The sequence below is a fragment of the Vigna umbellata genome, chromosome 7 (assembly GCF_029865625.1).
Source record: "Vigna umbellata cultivar VRB3 chromosome 7, Vumbellata_1.0, whole genome shotgun sequence".
Lineage (NCBI taxonomy): Eukaryota > Viridiplantae > Streptophyta > Magnoliopsida > Fabales > Fabaceae > Vigna > Vigna umbellata.
In genome coordinates this window covers 28688910-28714480 of record NC_142171.1, presented here as the reverse complement: position 1 = coordinate 28714480, position 25571 = coordinate 28688910, and the positions used below count along the sequence as shown (strand labels likewise).

General features: G+C 34.6%; 1 protein-coding gene across 1 annotated transcript; it reads left to right on the top strand.

The window, feature by feature from the left end:
- Positions 1-1534: 1534 nt before the first annotated feature.
- Positions 1535-23313, top strand: LOC124823915 (DNA-directed RNA polymerase V subunit 1). Its single transcript, XM_088094125.1, has 18 exons — positions 1535-1682; positions 2813-3128; positions 3620-3746; positions 3826-3941; positions 5874-5927; positions 6380-6547; positions 7100-7258; positions 7608-9488; positions 9591-9766; positions 10367-10442; positions 16843-16967; positions 17665-17804; positions 18565-18839; positions 19487-19660; positions 19748-19888; positions 20204-21963; positions 22337-22451; positions 22751-23313. Exons 2-18 carry the CDS (start codon positions 3048-3050, stop codon positions 23036-23038), a joined length of 5856 nt encoding a protein of 1951 aa, XP_087950251.1. The 5' UTR covers positions 1535-1682; positions 2813-3047; the 3' UTR covers positions 23039-23313.
- Positions 23314-25571: the final 2258 nt, after the last annotated feature.

Below are 25571 nucleotides of genomic sequence, written 5' to 3'. Positions count from 1 at the left end.
TTTGGAAAAACAATGGAACTGACCAATGTTCGTTTGAGACAATTTTAGGGGTGAACGTGTTATCATTTCCAATATATAAATTTTAAAGTTCTGTGAAACAAGTGTTAAAGCTTTATTTATATATATATATATATATATATATATATATATATATATATATATATATATATATATATATATATATAAACTTAAAAATATTATTAACTTTTTGCTCATTGAAATATCTTTTAATATAATATATATTGAAATATCTTTTAATATAATATATATTTAAATATTTTTTAATATAATATACATTTATTAACCAAAAAAACCATAGTCATCAAATCCTCAAGCTTTATTTGTAAAGTCTCTATTATTGACCATAATTGCGAGTATAAATACTGTATCCAACATGCACCATTTTTAGTTGATAAATATAAAATGACATGCAATAAAAATAATTAATAAATTCTATTATCTAAATTAAATTCTATATATTTTTAAATATTATTATTTAATTATAATTATATAAATTTTAAAAATAATTAAATTCTTATAAATTTTTTGAATGTTTTAATTATTTTTTCAAAGTTGTACATATTATCTTTTGTGTGGAGAAATGATTTTATTTAATTGGGATTTGATATAATAAATATGAATAAAATTTAATTCTTATTTATTATTATTTTTTAATTTAAATTATTGTTACATTTTTTACAAGATTTATTTCATATCATGTAATGAATTATGAATTTATAATTTATAATATATATATATATATATATATATATATATATATATATATACACTTATTTTAAACTATATAAAAGATTAAAAAATAACGTAACAAATATTAAATATTGAAAATAGTATAGTAATTAACTGTTTCTATAATTTAAAATAAATAACAAGAAATAAAAGATAAAAATAAAAAATATAAAAATTAATATCCAAAGAAAATTAAGTTAAAATAATTATAAAATAGACTATTTTAAAATATTTTATTAAAATTTCTTATATTAATCAATTTTACTTGTAAACTAATCCATTAAACTTCTAATTAACTTATTCTTATAAATGGTGGTGTCACTTTTATAACATACCTTATTTGTAAAATTCTACCCTAAACCCATTTGTTTGGTTAAAAAACAGAGTCACTAACCACTTTAATAAACTTTGGTGAATTTCCGTTAACCACGGTTAGTTTCATTTATGAACGAAATGACTGAGATGTGGATGTGATGGTCCGCATGCAAATTTTGTGTGTCTGTTCACTTTAACCAACAGGGACGAAATTCCTATAATACCACAAATATACATTCAACTGAAAACAGAAGAAATAAGTCAAGATGGGTAAATATGTCATTTTATGTCAACACCTCGAAACTCAGCTTCCAACACTTTCTGTCTCTCCAGTGGAAAAAAAAACACTCTCTAGGTGCATTTGCGCACAACTTAAATTAAATGCAATTATTAATTGAAAAAACAATTAAATTTAATAAATATAAAATAAAATAAATTAAACTAAGAAGTATTTCTTGAAAGAGAAAAATTAAAACTAGTGTCATGCCTTATTTCATTTCACAGTCTCACTTTCACTCTCTCTGATTTCATTTCTTAGTTTTCTCTTTTCCTTCCTTCTTTATTCTTTCTCCTTTGAAACCCTCTCTTCCTGGAGATCGGTTTTTCACAGCGACGAGGTACTTCGATTTCGTGTTTCTGTTGGTCTGCATTTTCGTTTCATGCAATGCATTTCGTTCTCTTTGATGTTCTCGCGTTCGATTGTGTTATTTGCTTTTGTTCTTTAGTTTAGAGGTGCCTTTGCATATTCTAGGGTTTAAGGTTTTGGGTTTAGCTGTGTCAGACGCTCGAATTGAACTGAGTTTGTTTCGTGTATGAGTTAAAAAGCTGGTTGAAGAAGAATGATCATGATTATGTATTGTTTTAATTTTTGCTTTTATTTTTGTGCTTGTTTGTGATGTGATTGTGGTTGGATTTTAATTTACATGCTCTGTTTCTTATAAGGTCGTCATTTTCAGGGAGATTTTTTGCTCTGTTAGTTCTTCTCTCTTTGTGTTTTATTTATTTATTGGTTTTTTTTCTTCTGAAATTTGAATCTGTCATGAACCACTTTTTTTTTTTGTTAAATTTTGTAGTCTACCTTACATGTTGAAATGGAAGCTAATTAGACTTTCTTTTTTGGTGAAAAAAGTTTTGTATTAGTGGATAAGAATGAATTGGTGGCCGGTGAGAGCTTTTTTAACCCGTTCAAGGAGTTGTGTTAGATATTTTAATATTTTAAGATGGATGATTTTGGTTGGGTTAGATGATTTTATGCTTGCATGAATTAAGAGGAATTCTTAGCTAACTGTGTTCTTTGGTGAAGTGGAAGCGGATTTAAATGTATGTAGAGCTATTTAATGATATCACACTGATAAATAAGTACTTTTGTAGGGATACTAATTATAATTACTGCTGTAGTTGGGGTTGTAATTTTAACTTATATCTTATTAGTATTTAACACTTCCTAGTATAGGTTATAGACAGGCAATGGTGTTTAGATGCACAATTCAGTGTGATCTATCTGTTTTTTACATGTGCTTTGTCGGGAATTGGTTGAGGATTGGCTTTGACGTAATTAACATGGGAGTACTCTTAAGGCCATAGAAGAATGGAAACATCATATCTTTGATAGGTTGATCGACAAGTTGTTATTTCAAATATCTAATTTTTCTAAGAAAATTGTGATATCTTGTAATCCCTTAGGACATTCATGGTGGTCAGTTGTTATTGACATGCCTGATGTTTTCATTCTGTGCGGTCTCCACAGACCTGTTTTATGACCTAGATTCAGGAGAGCGGTTGTAAAGGGAACACATGCTATAGTAAAGGGAACACAAGCTATATTGAAGTTATGTTGGGTTATCTTTCTGATACTTTTCTATTTCGTTGATTGTTTTAATTACTCTTCCTCTGTAATTCTGTTAAAGATTTCTATGGTTTACAAGTAATGACTGTAACTTTGAGGTTTCTATCATCAGGCACTGTAATTGACTGCAAAAGTAATGGAAGATAATCCTCCCTCAAGTCTTTTAGATGGGGTGGTTATTGGAGTCAAATTTGGTATGGCTACACGCAAGGAAATTGTAAGCTCAAAACACATTCAATTTTTCAGTTGAGGTCTTTGTGGCCTTCAGTTAGCATCTCTTTATTAATTAATTCATACGAGATAATCTTGTATTAAGTGTGGACAATGTTGTTACTGTCAATGGCAATGTCGAGGATGAATGATGGCTAGCTTGGGATTTAGGAAATTCTTGCTAGATTTCCTTAGTGTTCTATGATGGGTTCCCTTAAGGTCCTTATTTGAAAAATTATTTTTGTTATTGACATTTCCTGAAATTTATTCATGTATTTACAGATATATGGCCTGCTTTTATTTATGGATTAAAATATTTGACGTTAGCTTACATACACATGCTTTTTCAAAAGTTCTGATCTTTATCACTGTTATAAATAAAAAGTTCTTTTTGGAAAATTGAATCAATTTTTTTTACTATAAAAGGGTTATGGCCTATTCAGTATTTGATTAGTTTTGATCTCTTTGGTGGTAAATGGTTTGCTTTTGCCTTGGTAGTGTACAGCATCGATCAGTGACTCTTCAATTAGTCATGCTAGTCAGCTGTCAAATCCCTTCCTTGGTCTACCCCTTGAATTTGGCAGATGTGAATCTTGTGGTACTTCTGAAGCAGGAAAATGTGAAGGTTTGCTCTTTTTCCGTACTGCCTTTTTAAATGGTAAAAAGATGAAATTTAAGTTAAGAAATTCGATGTTACTTTTCAGGCCACTTTGGATATATTGAGCTACCAACTCCAATATATCATCCTAGTCATATTAGTGAGTTGAAACGGATGCTGAGCCTTGTCTGTTTAAACTGCTTGAAAATGAGGAAAAGCAAGGTATTGTTGACAAAGAGGATAAGAGTGGCATTCTTCATCTTTTTGTATGTCTATCTAGCTTGTATGAATTAGCCAGTAATAAAGGGTGTAGTAGTGGTTTTAATGATATGATTTGCTTTTAATCTTTTTTACCTATATGTAAATATCTATAAACAGGCCATTTGTCTTTGAGAGTTTATTTTATTTTATTTTTATTTTCCATCTTTCTTTATGAGTTGAGAAAAATAAAAATAGAGGAGAATATATTTTAGAGAGCTTTTACTAGACTCTGTGGGGACAAATGAGACGATAGGTGATGCCATGAGTGGCAAGGAAGGATTTAAAAGATCTAAACTCACCACTCCTGTCAGTTTGAATAATTTTTATTTTAGTATCAAACTAAAGTTCAACATGAGATTTAATGTTTTGAAAAATAGAGTAGGCTTCAGATTTTAATTTGAGAGGGTAAAGCCATGTAAACCCAAGAAAAAGCTTTGACAAAGAAGATATAGTACAGGTGCCCAACAGTAGATGGGACATGGGATGGTCCTCATAGGTCACTAAAAGTTAATTGAAGTGGTTGTGTGTAAACAATAGTTAGTGGAAGAAGGTAAACGATGAGACTTGCCAACACAACAAGATGAACAAAAGTCCAAATTTTTATTATGAAAAGGAACATTGTGTTGAGTCATTACAAGTTTTAATACATGTCATTAGGATAGCCTAATCTAGAATGCCATAACGTGAGAGACTTTGAGGGAGATGGAGCAGTTGCGAAAGACACAACAACAGGAGTGTTGGTGGACAAAGTGGTAGAAAGACGGGATGATAGAGGAGCAGAACAATTGTGAATTTGAAGATTGGGGAAGGAATATAAGCCATTAGCACCAACAACACCTTGGAGAAGGATTTCATGGTTGTCCAATGATTTGACAGTACAATAGTGAGGAAAAATTCAAAATAAACATCACTATCAAGAGCAAATTGACGAATACTAAGGAGATTATTGGTGATAGATGGAACAAGGAATAAATGATGATGAAGAGAAGTGGAACCAGATGCAAGGACATACAAACCTTCACCATTGCCAACATAAATTTGATTAGGACCACCAAAATGTTGAAACTATTGAATATTTTGGGAGGCTCCAAAATCAGGGATCTAGGAAGTGGTGTTCTCACAAGTGGAGGAAAAAGCAAGCATGGCATTAGGAAGAGTGGAGGTAGACCGAGGAGGGGCAGGATAGTAGCTGCTTAAGACAAAGGAGTGGTGGATGGGGGAAGAAGGTGTAAAGGTTGATTGGTGGCTGGATCATAGAGGATTCTTGTGGTTGAAAAGAGGGATCAATATGAAATGGCAGATGTTAGTGGTGTGACCATATTTGAGGTAAATTTGGCATTGGAAATTAGCAAAGTGACCACCACGGCTATGGCCATGACCACGAAAGTGTCGAGCACCACCACAAACATAGAAGGAGGTAGAACTGTTGCTGTAAGGGGAAGGACAAGCTTGAAAACTAGAATAATTGGATGTAGCAGAAATTGATGAGTAATTGAGGGAAGGAATAAATAGGGATTTCTGGTGTATTTGAGTGTGGAGAACTTTGCTCTGGGCAGTGGGATAATTGTATCCTTCTGATTTCTTGTTTAGTAATATTAAATAATCAAATATATTCCATTCGATTATTCATTTACTCTGCATTTTTAAATTGTATCAGTTTCCCAGAAAGGTAAACATTTAAATTAGTTAAATATTTCTGTTGTTTTTTTTTCTTGTTATTGATCTTTTATTTTGAAGATAAGTGCTCCTGAATGAGATTTGTTAATTTTCATGTCTTCATGTTTTTTGTAATCTATCCACCACTCATTTTATTTGCTAGATTTAATACAAGGATACAAACTTTGTCTATTGCCATTTTTGTGTGCTTGATCTAACTGGTTCACAATCTTTCAGCCTTCAGCATCAGGCAGTGGCTTTGTGCAGAGATTAGTATCTCCTTGTTGTGAGGTTAGTATGAACAAATCATGCAATATGATTTCTTAATAGGTATATGGATTTACAACCCTGAAATATTTTCTTGTATTGTTTCCTACTGATTCTTCCATATACGTGTTTACATATATATTTTTCTAATATTAATGTTTGTATAGATTTTTTTGTTATTGCTAGAATTTTATGATCTTTGTTATGAACTCATGATACCTGTGGAACCCTGGCATGTTTTGCTAACTGTATGTTCTCATCTAAAGGACATTTAAGGAGACTGGAGTTTTCTTTTTCTTTTTTGATTTCTGATGTGCATTGTTTTGTCTTTCCTTTTCTCCACTTTTTTCCATGGTTTACATATGTGTGCATTATAAATGTGGTTTTACTATTGAAATATGCTATCTTTGTAAAATTTCATTTTGAAGGTTCATGGTATTTATTCTTAACCTGGTATTTATTCTTAACCTTTACAGGTTAATGCTGCTGAAGTTTCTATAAGGGATGTTAAAACAAGTGATGGGGCTTGTTATCTAGCACTCAAGGTATCCAAATCCAAGATGCATCCTGATTTTTGGGGTTTTTTAGAAAAATATGGCTATCGCTATGAGGGTGATCATACTCGAGCCTTACTTCCTTGTGAGGTGGGTTTCTACTTTTGTTACTATACTGTTCAAATAGCTTCTTCTTTTACTTGTTTGCAGATATGCTGACACTTGTCAATTTATGATTTTTTATGTGCCGATTTAATTTACTTCCTACATTGTATTAGGCCTACATATGTTTTCTTTCTTATTCTTTTGGTACATGATGATTTTTCTTTAAATTATCATGCTACAGTATAGAAATAGACATCCTTCAAAGTGAGAAATTGTAGGATTTAGCATTATCCTTTGCCCTAAACATCATATTTTGATATTGAAGGATTTTCGTATTGAATGATTTGTAATTTGTTATATTTACATCTTCAAAACTGTATTTTCTTCTTTACACGACAAAAATGGGCATTGGCATATTTTGGAGGTTTGAGTTCGACTCCTGAAATGTTTTTGATTTGCTTTTACAATGATCTGTAATTGAGGGTTCCAGGCTAATTGTTGTGTGTTATTTTTTAAATATTTTAATTCATTATGTCTTTCTATTGAAATTGGCTATTTGCCTTTTGGCTAATATTTTGATTTTAAAATATCTTTCAGGTAATGGAAATTATTAAGAGAATCCCATTAGAAACCAAAAGAAAGCTTGCTGGAAAAGGGTATTTTCCTCAAGATGGATATCTTTTGAAGTATCTTCCAGTGCCACCTAATTGCTTGTCAGTACCAGAAGTTTCAGATGGCGTTAGTGTCATGGCTTCGGTGAGAAAATGAAACATACTATTGTCAGTAAATGTCGCCCTAGTAATGTTTTTTAGTATGCTCAATTCTATTTTCTGTAATAGTTAATTTTGTTATCCTAATTTGCCAGAGGAGATAAACTGCCTTAGGTTTTTAAACCAGACTTGATAATTGCTCTAATCTAAAATTCTGAACTATGATTACATGTATGAATATGAAAAATCCATTCAGAGTTCATTATGAATTAGGTTGCCTATATCTTTTGGATCTTGCTTTGATTCTCTAACCTGGGTATTCATATCTTTGTTTGTCAGCTCGATTTTTTCTTCATTAAAGTGCATGTGTCACTGATGCCTTTGTTGCTTTGTAGGATCCTTCCATTACAATTCTCAGAAAATTGCTCAGGAAGGTTGAAATCATCAAAAGTTCTAGATCTGGAGAACCAAATTTTGAGTCTCATCACGTGGAAGCAAATGATTTGCAGTCAGTTGTTGATCAGTATTTTCAAATTAGGGGCACTTCTAAGGCAGCACGTGCTATTGAAACACGTTTTGGGGTTAATAAAGAGCTTAATGAATCATCAACGAAAGCATGGCTAGAGAAAATGCGGACTTTATTTATAAGAAAAGGTTCAGGTTTTTCCTCCCGGAATGTGATAACTGGAGATTGTTATAGAAGGATAAATGAAGTAGGGATTCCGGTTGAAGTTGCCCAACGAGTAACATTTGAGGAGAGAGTTAACATCCATAACATAGGTTATTTGCAGAAATTAGTTGATGAAAATCTGTGCCTTACTTACAAGGAGGGTATGTCAACTTTTTCACTCAGGGATGGCTCAAAGGGTCACATACATTTGAAGCCTGGTCAGATAGTACAGCGGAGGATTATGGATGGGGATATCGTCTTCATTAACAGGCCACCTACAACACACAAACACTCTTTACAGGCACTTTTTGTTTACATCCATGATGACCACACTGTGAAAATAAATCCTTTAATTTGTGGACCACTTGGGGCTGATTTTGATGGTGATTGTGTCCATCTGTTTTATCCACAGTCACTAGCTGCCAAAGCAGAAGTTGTGGAGTTATTTTCTGTCGAGAATCAACTGCTCAGCTCTCACAGTGGCAATTTGAATTTACAGTTAACCACAGATTCGTTGTTGTCACTGAAGATGTTGGTCAAGAGATGTTTTTTTGATAGAGTGGCAGCTAATCAATTGGCTATGTTTCTTGTACCTTTGCCTCAAGCTGGTTTGATGAAGGCCAATTCTGGTAATTCTTATTGGACTTCCATCCAAATGTTACAGTGTGCTCTCCCTTTGTGTTTTGATTGCTCTGGGGGACGGTATTTGATTAGGCAGAGTGAAATCTTAGAATTCGATTTTAATAGGGATGTTTTGCCTGCAACAGTAAATGAAATAGCAGCCTCAATTTTCTTTAGCAAGGGTCCAAAGGAGGCACTAAAGTTCTTTGATGTGTTGCAGCCTTTTTTGATGGAAAGTATATTTGCTGATGGGTTTAGTGTTAGCCTGCAAGATTTTTCCATATCCAGGGCAATTAAAAGAATTATAAGCAGAAGCATAGGAAAACTTTCTTCTCTCTTGTATCAGCTGAGGTCTGTTTACAACGAGCTGGTGGCGCAACAATTGGAGAAGCTTATTCGTGATATTGAACTTCCTGTTATTAATTTTGCTCTAAAGTCAACCAAACTAGGAGATTTAATTGATTCAAAGAGTAAATCTGCAATTGATAAGGTTGTTCAGCAGATTGGTTTCTTAGGGCAGCAACTTTTTGATAGGGGAAAATTCTATTCAAAAGGATTGGTGGAAGATGTAACATCTCATTTTCACGTGAAGTGTTGTTATGATGGGGATGGTTATCCCTCTGCTGAGTATGGGTTGCTCAAAGGGTCTTTTTTCAATGGTTTGGATCCATATGAAGAGATGGTGCATTCAATTTCAACAAGGGAAATAATGGTGCGTTCTTCAAGGGGATTATCTGAACCAGGAACACTCTTCAAGAATTTGATGGCCATTCTTCGGGATGTTGTTATCTGTTATGATGGAACTGTTAGAAATATTTGCAGTAATTCCATTATCCAGTTTGAATATGGATTAGAGAAAACTGAGCACCTATTCCCTGCTGGTGAGCCTGTAGGCGTCTTAGCAGCAACTGCTATGTCAAATCCTGCTTACAAAGCTGTCCTTGATGCTAGTCCCAGTAGCAATTCCTCATGGGAGTTGATGAAGGTGAACATTTCCTCGTAGTGAATGAAGATAATCTGTGTTTAAGTTTTAATATCTCAATAAATGATATTCCCTGAAATTTTTATTGATGCATTTTTTCTTCAGGAAATACTACAATGCAAGGTCAATTTTAAGAATGAACCTGTTGATCGGCGTGTTATTTTGTACCTGAACGACTGTGATTGTGGAGGGAGTTATTGTCGTGAAAATGCGGCATATAAAGTTAAAGATCAATTGAGAAAAGTCAATCTTAAGGATGCATCAGTGGAGTTTATTATTGAGTAAGTTTCTCTTATAATATTGTACCTTTTAATTTTAGTCTGCACATGCTTTAGTTAAAAAGAATTTCAAGTATACGGTTTATATTTATCTACTGTTCATCATTTGAGGGAGTTTTAATATTTTATAGGCTTAAATATGTTCTTAGTCGTTGCAAAATGAGTGAGTTTTCACTTTGTTCCCCGAAAGTTTTTCTTTTCTCTGATTTTGGTCTCTATGGGATTGAAAATCAATGCTTTTCGATCCCCTAGTATTTTATGACACTAGTTAACTGTTGAACAAAAGGCAAGTGACCACCTGAGTGATGCAGAATAGTATTGTGATACAATGTGAGCATTTGACATCTAAAAGAACTCTTAATATCCATAAAACAAGTTATTTATCAATCTTAAAATGAATATTATGGACTAATAATAGTGATTTTAAATTTTTGAGGGATGAACATCATAGAAAAGTATTTTACAGGAACTAAAACCTAAATTCAAACATTTTATAAGGACTAAACATTTCTTACAATTTTACAGAGATTAAAAACTTATTTAAGCCTATTTTATATTATTGAGAAAATGAGTTTAGTTTGGGGTCCTGTTACTTGTATGCAGATACCAAGAACAGCGGATGCGAAAGGGAAATTCTGAAACCGATGCTGGACTTGTTGGTCATATTTATCTGGACGAGGTTGTTCTATTTCCTTTTCATTCAATTCGCTTATAGTTAAACATTGCTACATATGCTGAAAATTTTCCCTTTAATATATGAAACTTACTAGAATATAGGAAAATGTCTAATAAAATCATGATCATATCTTAGAGGAGTGTCTTAGAACTCTCCAGAGTGTCCAATTATACATGTATTGTATCTTATAAATTATAATACTTTTGTTAGTCCCAGTTAGATATATCGCGTTTTATGTTAATTAGGAAAACATGTCTCTATGTTAATTATGTTATTTTTTACATATTCATTTGTATTTGCACTTAACCCTCATTCTCTTAGTTGAATATAGTGAAAACTATATATGAGATTAATCTCCTTGTATTGAATATACACATAGGATCCTTTATTTATAATAGAAGTGTTGAAATGTAATATGTTTTTAGATATAGGCTCTGTAGGAGCCTACTATTTACTGTTTATTGTTGATTACTGTTTTTCATTATTGTATAAGTATGTGTTTAGTGTGAAGATAATAATAAGAAAGAGAGTTTCTTTCTCTAAATTCTCCAAGATGGTATCAAGAGCCAAGCACCGAGGCTCTCTTCTGTAGACGCCATCAACCACCAGCCGTCGTCGCTGCCGTTGTCGTCGCCGCCGCCGCCGGTACCTCATTTTCTCAGGAAAATTTAGGGGTTTTGTGCGCCTCCGTGAGCGCGACCCAACCCTGGTGGTCGCCGTCCCTGCATCGCCCTCACACGCCGTCACGCGCCGTCGCAGCCCGCCAGACCTCGCGCGCGTACTGTTCACGCGCCGCCCTACGCTGGTCGGAATTTCACCGCGCATCTAGGGTTCCGCTCGCCTCACTCTCCTGAGCCTATATCTGACCTTACTTCACTGTTTCAGGGGGTGTAATTGATACCTAGGGTCAATGATGTACAGGAACATTAGTATTCAACATTAAGGAACGTGCAGTTTCAATGAGATGTCTATTCTTCCTCTCTTAATAATAAAATTCCTTACTCTGTCATTTTTCCCAACGACACTTTATACCATGTTTCCCCACGTGTATTTGGGTGTATGTGTTTTGTTCATAATGTTTCTCCAGGTCTTGATAAGCTCTCAGCAAAAGTTATCAAGTGTGTTTTCTTAGGATACTCTCGTCTTCAGAAAGGGTATAGATGTTATTCTCCCTCCACAAAGAGATATTATATGTCAGCTGATGTCACATTCTTTGAGGATACACCTTTTTTTTCTTCCTCCATGGAGGATCGTTCCTCTGTTCAACAAATGTTTCCTTTACCAACATGTGATCCTCTAATTATTCCTGATTCTGTACCTCAAAATCAAAATCCAAATAACATTGTTCCTCCACCTCTTATCACATATCAGCGTCGAACCCAATCTCGAACTCCTAACACTGACGATCCTCGAGACTCAGATCCTTCTGCATCAGATCCTCAGACCATGGATCCTTCATCATCTTCACCTTCTACTGATTCAGATGATAATTGGCCCATTGCCCTCCGAAAAGGTATTCGTTCTACTCGCAATCCATATCCTATTTATAATTTTGTGAGTTATCATAACTTGTCTCCTACATATTTCTCCTTTGTTTCCTCATTATCATCGACTAAGGTTCCTAATAATATTCATGAGGCACTTGTTCATTCTGGATGGCGACAAGCCATGGTTGATGAGATGAAGGCACTTGAACACAATGGCACTTGGGATCTTGTCCCTCTTCCTCCTGATAAGAAGCCTGTTGGTTGTAGATGGATTTATACTGTTAAAGTTGGTCCTACTGGTAAAATTGATCGCCTTAAAGCTCGACTGGTAGCTAAGGGCTATACTCAAGTTTATGGCCAAGACTATTGTGATACTTTTTCTCCTGTGGCTAAAACCAGTACCGTTCGTATTTTGCTTGCTATGGCTGCCATTCGTCATTGGCCTCTTTATCAGTTAGACATTAAAAATGCCTTCCTTCATGGTGATCTGGAAGAGGAGATATACATGGAGCAACCTCCTGGATTTGTTGCTCAGGGGGAGTCTGGATTAGTTTGTAAGTTGCGTCGTTCCCTTTATGGCTTAAAGCAATCACCTCGAGCTTGGTTTGGTAAATTTAGTCAGGTGGTGCAAAAATTTGGATTGAAACGTTGTGAGGCGGATCATTCAATGTTTTATGGTCACTATTCTCCTGAAAAATGTGTTTATCTCATGGTGTATGTTGATGATATTGTTATTACAGGGAATGACATCACTAGAATTAATCAGTTAAAGAATCATCTGTTCAATCACTTTCAAACTAAAGATCTGGGTCGTCTAAAATATTTTCTTGGTATTGAAGTGGCACAGTCAAAAGAAGGTGTCATCATTTCACAAAGGAAATATGCTCTTGACATTTTAGAGGAAACAGGTCTGACAAATTGCAAGCCCATTGACAATCCCATGGACCCAAATCAAAAGTTAATGACAGATCAGGGTGAACCTTTCTCAGACCCAGAGAGATATAGAAGACTAGTTGGAAAACTCATTTATCTTACCATAACAAGACCTGATCTTTCTTATCCAGTTGGAGTTGTGAGTCAATTTATGCAAAATCCACATGTTGATCATTGGAATGCAGTACTTCGCATTCTCAGATACATAAAAGGAAGTCCAGGACAGGGACTATTGTATGAGAACAAGGGAAACACTCGGATCGAGGATATTGTGATGCGGATTGGGCTGGTAGTCCAATTGATCGAAGATCTACTACAGGATATTGTGTTTTACTTGGTGGGAACCTTGTATCTTGGAAAAGTAAGAAACAAAACGTTGTTGCTCGATCTAGTGCTGAAGCTGAATACCGATCTATGGCTCTGAGTACATGTGAACTTGTGTGGATTAAACAACTTCTTCAAGAATTGAAGTTTTGTGAAAATGAGCAAATGAAACTGTACTGTGACAATCAAGCAGCTCTACACATTTCCTCCAATCCTGTGTTTCATGAGAGGACGAAACACATAGAAATTGACTGTCATTTTATTAGAGAGAAGTTGTTGTCAAAGGAACTGGTTACTGAATTTGTCAATTCTAATGAACAACTCGGAGACATGTTGACCAAATCTCTAAGGGGGCCTAGAATTCAATTCATATGTTCCAAGCTTGGGGCATATGACTTATATGCTCCAGCTTGAGGGGGAGTGTTGAAATGTAATATGTTTTTAGATATAGGCTCTGTAGGAGCCTACTATTTACTGTTTATTGTTGATTATTGTTTTTCATTATTGTATAAGTATGTGTTTAGTGTGAAGATAATAATAATAAGAAAGAGAGTTTCTTTCTCTAAATTCTCCAAGAAGAAGAAATATGGACTAAGTCTAAAATACAAATAAGAAATAAGAACAAACTAACTAAAGATAAAAGATAAATATAAAATAAAGATAATATATCTAACACTCCCCTTCAAGCTGGAGCATACAAATTGTATGTCTAAGCTTGGAACAAATAAACTCAAATCGAGGACTCCTTAATGACTTGGTCAACACATCTGCAGGTTGATCGTTTGACCCAACAAACTCAGTATATATTTCTTTTGTCAACAACTTTTCATGAACAAAATGACAATCAATTTCTATATGTTTAGTCTTCTCGTGAAACATTGGATTTGATGCAATGTGGAGAGCAGCTTGATTATTGCAATATATCTTCATAGTATGGATGTCACAGAAGTTAAGCTCTTGAAGGAATTGTTTCACCCGTATAAGTTCACATGTGAGTGACGCCATCGCCCTATACTCGGCTTTTGCTGTTGATTGGGCTACTACATTCTGATTCTTACTTTTCCATGAAATAATGTTTCCTCCACGAAAAACACAATATCCTGTAGTAGGCCGTTTATCGATAGGCGAACCTGCCCAATCTGCATCACAATACCCAAAGAGCTGAATGCTTCCTTTATCTTCATATACGATCCTTGCCCGGGAGCCTTTTTGATATACCTTAGAATGCGAATGAGAGCATTCCAATGGTCAACACATGGAGCCTGCATGAACTGGCTAACCACTCCAACTGCAAAGGATAGATCTGGCCTTGTAATAGTGAGATAAATTAGTTTTCCAACCAACCTCCTATACCTTTCTGGATCGAAGAATAATTCATCTTCTTTTGTCTTTAATTTCTGGTTTGGGTCCATGGGAATGTCTGCCGGTCTGCAATCAGTCATGCTTGTTTCTATATCAAGAGCATACTTCCTTTGGGAGATTACAACTCCATCTTTTGATTGCACTACTTCAATGCCTAAGAAGTATTTGAGTCTTCCAAGATCCTTGGTTTGAAAATGTCTACACAAGTACTGTTTTAGTTGAGATATTCCAACGTCATCATTTCCTGTAATGACAATATCATCAACATATACTATTAAGTAAACACATTTCCCAAGAGAAGAATGACAATAAAAAATCGAACTGCTTCACTGCGTTTTAGCCCAAATTTTTGAACAATGGAGCTAAACTATTCAAACCAAGCACGTGGTGATTGCTTGAGGCAATATAGTTGGCATAGATGCTTTGAGCTTTCTTCCAAAAGGAGTGACATGTTTTGAAAGCCCTTGGAGATATAAGAAGTTTGGGTTCCACTGATTGCCATAACAAGGCACACAATTGGAAATGTGCTTGTTTCCACTGATCAGCTTTTTTAGCAGGCATATGGCTTCTATCTCGCTCAAGGTGGTCATAATGCCCTTGGCCAAGGAACCACATTTCAACGGCAGCAGACCAGGATAGATAATTTTTTCCATCTAACTTCTCGGAGGTAATTGATGAATTTCCAGAGAAGGACAGAGTACTGCCAGACGCCACCTCTGAAGAAGACAAATCACACCAGCAAGGGTTTAGATAGACGTAATTGTGACGGCGGCCGGTGGTGAACGACGACCGATAGTGGACGGCTGATGGCGGACAGTGGCGGACAACGACACCGGTGAGACAGAAACCAGAGCGGGTCTGATACTAAGTTGAATATAGTGAAAACTATATGAGATTAATCTCCTTTGTGTTGAACATACATATAGGGTTCTTTATTTATAATAGAAGAAATATTGGCTAAGCCCAAAATACAAATAAGAAATAATAACAAACTAACTAAAGATAAAAGATAAATATAAAATAAAGATAATATATCTAATACTCTTAATTATATAAATACATTACCTTATGAGTATTTTCTAAACAAGGGGGATTAGCCCTGTACCTAGTTTTTCTCTATATTCAACATAGTATCTAGAACTTAGGGCTTTTTGCCAATTTTTTATTTTGCCTTTGCCACTGCAATCACTGTCGTTGTTGCTACGGTCATCGTCGTTGGAGTGTCAGTGCAAATCAGTGACCACATGGTTTTTATCGTCTCGGTCAGGCGATCACCATGTTGTTAACAACGCCTTCATCAGAACTTCCACATGCCTCACATGCCTCTCCAAGTCATGGATATGCTACCTTTTTCGCTTGGCTTCTCTTTTGGTGTTTTATGGTTTTTCTCTCTCTTCCTCCATGGCGTCTTTCACTGCCTCTTCCACTTCCGACATCTATTCTGACACCACTGTCTCTGGCTGATCAATCTTTACTAACTATATCAATGTGCACTTGCCCATTGATAAGGTAGATGAGACTAATTATGCAACTTGGGCGTCAGACATTAAACTTTGGCTTGAGAAGTCCTACAATGACTAGAGATAAGACCAATTCACAATATATCAGTGGGTTACAAGCCGGTTTTGTAGGGTTGAGTTATGCTTGAAGTCTACTTTTTAACATGATACCAGAGTCATGAGTTAGAGTCAATCTTTGTGAAATTTGATGTTTGGTTAAGTCTATTGTTTCACCCGCTATTGGACCACCTATGAATGTCTAGTTCCACGCATGCGTTGTATATGCCTCGACATAAGGTAGGTGTGTTGGAAATCCCACATTGACTAGAGATAAAGTCAATTCACAATATATAAGTGGGTATAAACCTCATCTTACAAGTCGGTTTTGTAGGGATAAGTTAGGCTTAAAGTTTCCTTCTTAACCGTTACAAATTATCTCTTAGAACTATGTACTTACTTTCTATCCGAATATGTCATGATTTATTCCTTGGTCAGGATTGTGATTAGTATATTAAATGCAAGGCTTGTGCTTTAGGGTTTATGAACACATCATCATTGCACTGTAATAAATCACATCATGTCAGGTCTACATCAATTTCATTCTATTTCTTGTGTGTTCTTGACTCTCCATTCTCTCCCTCTACCATCCTGTAATTTTAACAAAACCTAATAAATAAACGTGATTGAACATTTTTTTCATTCCTCTGGAGTTTTAACCACACACGAGAATACTATGTAATGTTGAGTTAATCATATCTTGGTAATTATAATTACTACTAATGATATCGTTTTGAACAGATGATGTTAGAAGAGCTGAAGATCAGCATGGCGAACATTTTTCAGAAATGCTCGGATAGACTAAAATCCTTTAGTCGGAGAAAGAAAGCTAATGAATTTCTGAATAAGACCGAATTGTCGTTTAGGTTTATCCTATTTCTTTTCGTTTGCATTTGATATTCCACCATCCAATTTTAAATATTTATCCTTTCTTAAAGTAATCTATTGCTTGCAATATGAGTAGTAGCGTAGAGGTGCCCTTTTATTTTCTTTCAAAAGAACAAAATTACATTTTTTTTGTAAAACTAGTGCTTTGTACTTTTTTAATATATTATTGTCATTTTAGTAAAATATAATTCTTTCCTAATAGTTTAGTACCAAGGTTCACGGGGGGAAATAAATATGTAGGATTTAATTTAAAGTGGGCAGTTATGGATTGGCAGGGCTTTTGAATTCCCTGAGCTTGTATCAATCAACGTTTTTTTAACAGTTTAGGAGTACTACTTCCAAGAGAAGGACCAGTCAATAAATTTCTACCTTGATGGTGTCTCACACATGTATCTTCTTTTTTTATAGATTTTTTATTTTTTTTATTTTTTACTAAGGTACATTTCAGAATGTTGAAATTTCCCTAAATTTGAACATCCATTCAATAGTGTTATATTTTTCTCAAACATTTCTACAAGGTTGGTGATCTAATCTAAAAGAAGAAGGGAAAAAAAGAAGATAAAAGCTTTTGCATGTCACTTCCTTTTTACATCATTCTAATCAAATGCTTTCTTTTATGACTGTTGTTTATTTGTTAATTTATATCGCTTTCTGATCTGTGTTCCATCTTGGCAGTGAGTCTTGCTCGGCTTCACATTCTGCTGCCCCGTGTTTAACATTCATTTGGGTTGATGATCGTAATAATGAATTTGATCGAATTGTAAAGATCCTATCGGAAGAAATCTGCCCTGTGCTGTTAGATACAATAATCCAAGGTATTTTCCTTGCAATCATTCTTTGGGGAGAGGAAGTACTATATTTTCTTTGATCATTAAATCTATGTCTGTGGTTTTGGAGGGAGGGTGGAAAAGAGAAAAAGGATACCAGGAACTAGAATAAAATGTGCCACAGTTCACTAATTGAATTGTCCGGTAGTCTTATTCTAATTATTTGGTAAATTATTGATACAATACTAAATCCTGTACAATACAAATCCACAATTTCATGAAGACTTCAATATTTAATACATTAATATTGTTGTTACAAGTAGGAAGCCTGAAACAGAATATCAAACATCAAAATTTTATACCGATTGGCCCATTTCAAATAAATGACTTGTGTACTGGATAATCTCCCTGAATCATGAAAACATAGTGTTCTTGGAAGATAGCTCTTGTAAGTTCTTAACCATTTTCTTCATGCACTAGAATTACCACTAGCTAGTTACTCTCATATCCCCATTGGCATTCTCAAAAAGCACAAATTACTTGCTAGAGGACCTCTCCTGCATTCAAATTCATTGGCCGTATCTATCCTTTCCACATGCTAATGTTTTTCAATCTAAAGACTTGCTTATTCCTCTCAGATGTGATCTTCTGTCAACTGTTTATTTCTTGTTTAAATTTGTTGGCCGTCAGTTTTTATATGTGGTCTGTCATATGTTTTGTTGAATTCTTAATTTTGAATGCATACATCGCTTGGATCACATATTTCTGTCTGAGTAATGTTTCTGATTTTCCTCTTACTAATAAGCAGGAGACCCACGCATTAGCTCTGCTAGTATAATTTGGGTTAGTCCGGATACAAACACATGGGTTCGAAACCCTTATAAATCTTCTAATGGTGAACTGGCACTGGATATTATTCTTGAGAAGGATGTAGTCAAGCAGAGTGGTGATGCTTGGAGGATTGTACTTGATTCCTGCCTTCCTGTTCTTCATTTGATTGATACCAGGCGTTCAATCCCATACGCTATTAAGCAGATTCAAGAATTGTTGGGGATATCTTGCACTTTTGATCAAGCGATTCAGGTGAGTTGTATTGAATTATGTTTAGTTAGTTGCTCTTTTGGTTGTCTTTCGGATATTTCCTCACTTAATTACTCCAAGTATTTTTATGGGCGGAGTTGTTGGGTGATTCCCAATGTTTCTAATTGCTTAGACTTTTGCAGTGTTCCCTTTGCCTCTATCTCTATGGTGTCCTAATCTTGAGAGGTATTTTCTTTGGTCAGATCAGGCGGAACACGGAGAATAGATATTTTTAGTTTGAGAATTTGGTGCCTAGAAATTTTGCTTTAGCACTGAACTCCTATCTATAGAAACTAAATGCCTATATCCAGGAAAATGAAAATTATTAATGATAAATATATTGCATCAAATGGACTGCAGCTCAGACTAAACACGCAATGCCCAAAACATAAAACACACAACAAAACTGAATTGTATTTCTATCTTATTTGATTCTTATATTAGGAAAACAATCAGTTGAAAATCAAACTACATTGCTAGATTTTGTGGTGATATGCAATTTTTGCCTTTCTCGTCTATATCGGAGTCTGATTTTTATATCATTGGGGTGTTTTGTTGTGAATATGAAAGATTTGATCATTATACAATGTTTAGTAACCCCCATTAGTAAATCTTTTGTACCCATCTTATCCTTCTGTACCTACTTGCAGCGTGTTGCGGCATCTGTGAAAATGGTGGCAAAAGGTGTTCTTAGAGAGCATCTAATTTTGTTAGCTAGTAGTATGACATGTGGTGGGAACCTGGTTGGCTTTAACACAGGGGGATATAAAGCCCTCTGTCGACAACTAAATATTCAAGTACCATTCACAGATGCAACACTCTTTGTAAGTTGCTACCTTGTTAATTGTTGTATCGTGAGGTGTATTGGGTTATTATTATTATTCTTACTTTGTGAATGTTACACTATGCAGACACCTAAAAAATGTTTTGAGCGAGCTGCTGCGAAATGTCATACTGACTCTCTGTCAAGCGTAGTTGCATCCTGTTCCTGGGGTAAACATGTGGCAGTTGGTACAGGATCAAAATTTGATGTTGTTTGGGATGCAAATAAGGTATTTTATCATACTCAGGTTTAATACTTATGAGTGTACAACTCCTTTTAGCAGTTAGTTAGTTAGTTACAATCATCATTATGTATTGTGTTCTCTTAGAGTTGTTTGTTACAGCTGTCACTGTTAGGTTGTAATAATTGATCCCATAAAGTTAGATGAGTTTCTGTAGTCTATGTGTAGTTGCTGTATATAGAAACTTGTAACTTGTACAAATCTCAGAATTAGAAGTGCAAGTTTCTTTTCTCTTGAGTTTGTTTTTAATAATTGGAGTTCTGGATAAGCATTATTTGAATGTTGACATTTGTTCTTTTGCAGATAAGATCAAGTGAAATTAAAGGAATGGATGTTTACAGTTTTCTTCACATGGTTGGAGGTCATACTGATGGGGAAGAAGAAACTGATGCATGTTTGGGTGAAGATATTGATGATTTGCTGGAAGAAGAAAATTTGGATTTGGAAATGTCCTCACCACATAACTCTGGTTTTAAGGCTGTCTTCGAAGACAATCCTGAAGTACTCAATGATTCAACATCCAATGGTTGGGATGTAAATTTAGATCAGAATGAATCAAAATCAAATGGTTGGGGTGCAAACATAACAGGTCAGGCAAACACAAATTCTAATGAATGGTCTGGCTGGGGAAACAATAATTCTGAAATACCAGCCGGTGGAACCGAAAATATGCAAGGCTCTTGGGGCTCTGGTAGGAGGAAAGATGTAACCCAAGAAGACAATTTTGCATCAGGTGCTTGGGGTGCAAACAAAACAAATCATACAGAAACAAAATCTAATGACTGGGGAAGGAATAATAAGTCTGAAACACTTGCTAGTGGATCTGAAAAAGATTCTTGGGGCTCAAGTAAATTGAAAGATGATGTACCAAAAAACAATATTGGTTCTAGTGCTTGGGATGCAGGAAGCACAGGTCAGGCAAAAGCAAAATCTAATGAATGGTCTGGATGGGGAAATAATCAGTCTGAAATAACAGCTGGTGGATCAGAAAATGTGCGAGATTCCTGGGGCTCTGACAAGGGGAAAGATGATGTTACCCAAGTAGACAACTCCGCATATGGTTCTTGGGGTGGAAACAGAAGAGATCAGACAAAAGCAAAATCTAATGAATGGTCAGGCTGGGGAAGGAATCAATCAGAAATGCAACCTGGAGGATTTAAAAATGTAAGAGAAGATTCTTGGGGCTCAGGTAAATTGAAAGATGATACCCAAAATGACAATTCTGAGTCTGGTGCCTGGGGTGCAAGCAGCAAAGGCCAGATAGAATCAAAATCTAATGAATGGTCAGGCTGGGGGAAGAATAAGTCTGAAAAAGCTGGTGAATTTGAAAATGTGCAGGATTCTTGGGGCTCTGGTAAGAGGAAAGATGTTACCCAAGTAGACAACTCTGTGTCTGGTTCTTGGGGTGGAAGCAGAGGAGATCAAACTAACACAAAATCTAATGAATTGTCTGGCTGGGGAAGGAATAAATCGGTAATACCAGCTAGCGGAACTGAAAATGCACAAGATTCTTGGGGCTCAAGTATATTGAAAGATGATGTTACCCAAAACGATAATTCCACCTCTGGTTCTTGGGGTGCAAACAAAACAGGTTCGTCAAAAACTGAAGTAGATGAGTGGGCTAGAAATAAAGTTGAGGCAATAGATGGTGGGTCAGAAAAGCCCCAAGAAGATTCTTGGAACTCAGGTAATTGGAAAGCTGACTCAAAAGTTGGCAATAACTCTTGGGGACAAGCCAAATCCTCTGGAAGTCAATCATGGGATTCCCAAAATCAGTCAAATCAAAATTCAACTTCACGGGGATGGGAATCACATATTGCTTCAGCTAATTCAGATAGTGAGAAAGGTTTTCAGTGGGGTAAGCAAGGTAGAGAATCTTTCAAGAAAAATCGCTTTGAAGGTTCACAAGGTCGGGGTCCAAATGGTGGCGACTGGAAAAATAGGAATCGCCCACCTAGACCACCTGGACAGAGATTGGACTTATATTCATCTGAGGAGCAGGATGTGCTGAAGGAGATCGAACCTATTATGCAGTCTATCAGACGAATCATGCAACAACAGGGGTAAGTTACTTGTGACAGTAAATACTAACTCCCCCATTATAATGACTTGGCAAGCTAGAAAAAATCATGATATTATTTGCCTTTCCTGTAATAATACAAGCCGTACACTGAATTGCAAGTTGCAATTTGAACCTTTGCATCTGCTCTACTGTCTTTACTGTCCATAGCAATTTCTCTGGTAGTTATTTTTGGTTTGAATACCATTACAAATATAGCTATTATTACTTTAAATTTTTGCTCCTTATTAAGCTTGTGTTAGCTGTACTCTCTACCCTAGCCTCGAGTGGTTTCCTGATGTATTCCCTCTGTTATGAGTATTGTATCATAAGCTGAAGCATTTTGATCATATTTTTTTAATAAATTCCTATTGAAGGTACAACGATGGGGACCCGCTGGCTGCTGAAGATCAACAATTTATACTTGAGAATGTCTTTGAGCACCATCCAGATAAAGAAACCAAAATGGGTGCTGGAATTGATTATGTCATGGTATCACCTAACTCTGTTTACATTGAATCTTTCATTCACATTTATAAATAATATTGTGATCAATATCAATTTAGATAAATGAGTTTCTTTCCAAAACTTCCTGGGTCCTGGTACTGAAAGATGGTATTTTGGTATTTCTATTTCCTTGCGTATGTGTCAGTTTGCATACATGCAATATGCAATACGTGATCTATGTATTCCATCGTTGGATTATGGGTTGCGAGGGAAGTTGAAACTTCAAATTATCGTCTACCTATATCTTTTCCTGTGCCTAATGTTGGGAGTATTATTTGCAACAGGTTAACAGACACAGCAGTTTTCAGGATAGCAGATGCTTTTTCGTGGTTTTGAAAGATGGTCGAAGAGAAGATTTTTCCTACCGTAAATGCTTGGATAACCGGATAAGAAAGAAGTATCCAGCTGACCTTGCCGAAGCATTCGTCAATAAATATTTTCGAGTTTTCCGTAATAGGGGGGACCAAACTGCAAACCCAAGGGGGGACCAGACTAGAATGCCAGTGCAGGACGAAGCTTCTACACCGGCTGACCAGACCTCAACACCCGGCCCTGTGGAAACGAATGAGTAGATTACAGACTTTTTGTTCATAAATTGTACAGAAGCGGCGTAGTTAAGGCCACTGAATAGTTTTTGCATAGATGGCCAATTTTCCTATCGGAAATTTATCCTCTTTTCGGTGACAGGTGACAGTTGGATGGTAATTTTTGTAACCTGGGAATCATGCATCTTTGTGCACATGTTAATATTCTTACTGATTACAGCACATGGTGTAATGATTTTTGAACCTTTAACCATTGACTGGACCATCGATATCAAAATGACATGCTTCTTATTAGAGTTTCATCATTCAGATTCTAGCTGATATTCTTTTTTTTTAAGTTTCTTACCATTCCAGTTATTTGGTATCTATTTTTAGAGAAATTACTTTTTCACTGCCCATTCTTGTTAACTGCATTGTCATATTTTCTTGTAAATTTAATTTTCTAAATATTCGTTAGTATAACTATACAGTCTCGTTTTTCCAAAGTATTTTTATGTCATTTCGGGTTGCTTTAAATAACGACTTTTGGAATTATAACTGAGATAATTGCAGGCAACAATAATGCATTCTGATATCCCTTATTAAGTGAAATTGATACGAGTCAAATTTGAGGCAACGATGATTTTGTTTAGAACATAACAGCAATGCTCTCTCGATTCAACTTTTGTTCACTCGTTCTAAAATGATGATGCCTCACCAAAGGGTTAAGAATAATGCTCTGATTCAATAAGTTCATTTCCAGTTATTTTTCACAGGTTTCATCCCTAGTATGTTGGAAAGACTATTAAATATTAAATGCGATCATCCTACCAATGATTCGTGTCTTATTTCAGTATGTTTTGAAGACCAGCTCCTATTGGACTGTATTCTTTTAACACGATCCAATAAATTATACCCCACTCATATAACATCAAAATCATAATTAAAGAAATTTGCACCGCTAGCTACTTTTCATATAACTTAATTTTTTTTTCAATTTTTTTTAAAAAAAAAGAGATTTTGGAAGAAAAAATATTTGTAAAAAGTAGTAGTTCTGAACATAAATAATACAGTGTTATCCATGTAAATAAATGAACAATTTGCTATTCAAAGAAGAAAAAAAAGGTGAAAAAATCCATAATGAAATGAACGGATAAGATGGTCTTATAAAACACTTTTGAAAACTAATAATGTTTTACGATGTTAGATCGCTATCTATCCAAAACCATGTATGTTATGGTCAACCTGCAATAATAATGGTGCCTCCACTATCACTTGTGGGATCCATACCCACTTCTTTCCTTATTTCCCACGTGCCATTACTTAACAATTGATTTTTAAATTCCTGAATTCTACACCTATTACTTCTACTTTTATTTTTAAAAATTTAATGCTTATATTCTAACAATATAACTCAATTTTATCTTTCATATATTATGGTTTGCCATGACATAAAATCTGAGCATAAGTTCACCAAAAAATATAACTCCACATACGTATTTTCTCATTTTTGTCATTATAAGTTCACCAAAAAATGTATGCACCACTCATAATTATTTACGAGTCACTTAAAAGAAAGGAAAATGCATTCAAAAGATGATCAATTTTGTATCTTGTTATCATATAAATATTTGAAACTATAGAAAACTTAAATAACTTTCATTTAAGCTCATAAAATCAACTTCTTATTAAGTCACGAATTTAAAGACTCAAGTGAGAGTAATAACCTACGTTACACCGTTATATATTGTATTTATATTGTTAGTGCTATTCTTCTTAACAAACATAAAAAAGTTTCACTTTTAGACATATCAATTTTAGGATAGAACTTAAATACTGTTTTTAAGAATATTAATTTTGCCCTATTTTTGCTTAATGTGAATTATTATTATACGATTCATCAAAATGAAATTTTATTGGAAAGTCACATTATTATGCAAGTAGGATTAGTTTCTGAGAATGAGGAAAACCATGAAAAAAAAAACAACAACTACTAAAAAAGACTTAAGTTTGGTTCTTCAAAATAATAATTGATATCACCAATACAACACGACTAAAAATTTATATAATTCTAAAGATATAAATACACACACAAATATGCTTATATGATACCCTTTACATTTTCTATAAAGTATATTCATTAATTACCACATATCTTATCATTATAATAATTAATAACTACTTCAAAATAATTATTCGTTATAGTTTGTGATTAGACAAAAGTGTGAACACACTTAAACTTTTTTTGACATTCATAATTTAAATGAAAAACGTATACTACTAAGTTTTTTTTAATGCAAAATACTTACAAGACTTAAACCCTTTAGTAATCTTTTTCATTCGAAAATGATAATTAGGTATTCAAATTTTTATTAATTTCAATTGAGTTATCATGTAATGTAATTTGATTCTTTCTATTAATTAGTATTAACATGTTAATTCATGTATTAGTGTCAGTTTATGATTTTTTTTCCAGTTATTTTATTTTAGAGTTAAATATGTTTTTAGTCCCTCAACTATCAAGCGATTTTATTTCCCGCCACTCTTTCAAACTTTGGTACACTTTGATCATTGTCCTTAA

Bases quoted from the DNA above. Each gene is read 5' to 3' on its own strand.
- LOC124823915 (XM_088094125.1), top strand. From the start codon at position 3,048: ATGGAAGATAATCCTCCCTCAAGTCTTTTAGATGGGGTGGTTATTGGA. The intron at 3,747-3,825 runs GTTTGCTCTTTT...GTTACTTTTCAG, and splicing joins TGAAGCAGGAAAATGTGAAG to GCCACTTTGGATATATTGAG. The intron at 17,805-18,564 runs GTATTTTCCTTG...ACTAATAAGCAG, and splicing joins GTTAGATACAATAATCCAAG to GAGACCCACGCATTAGCTCT.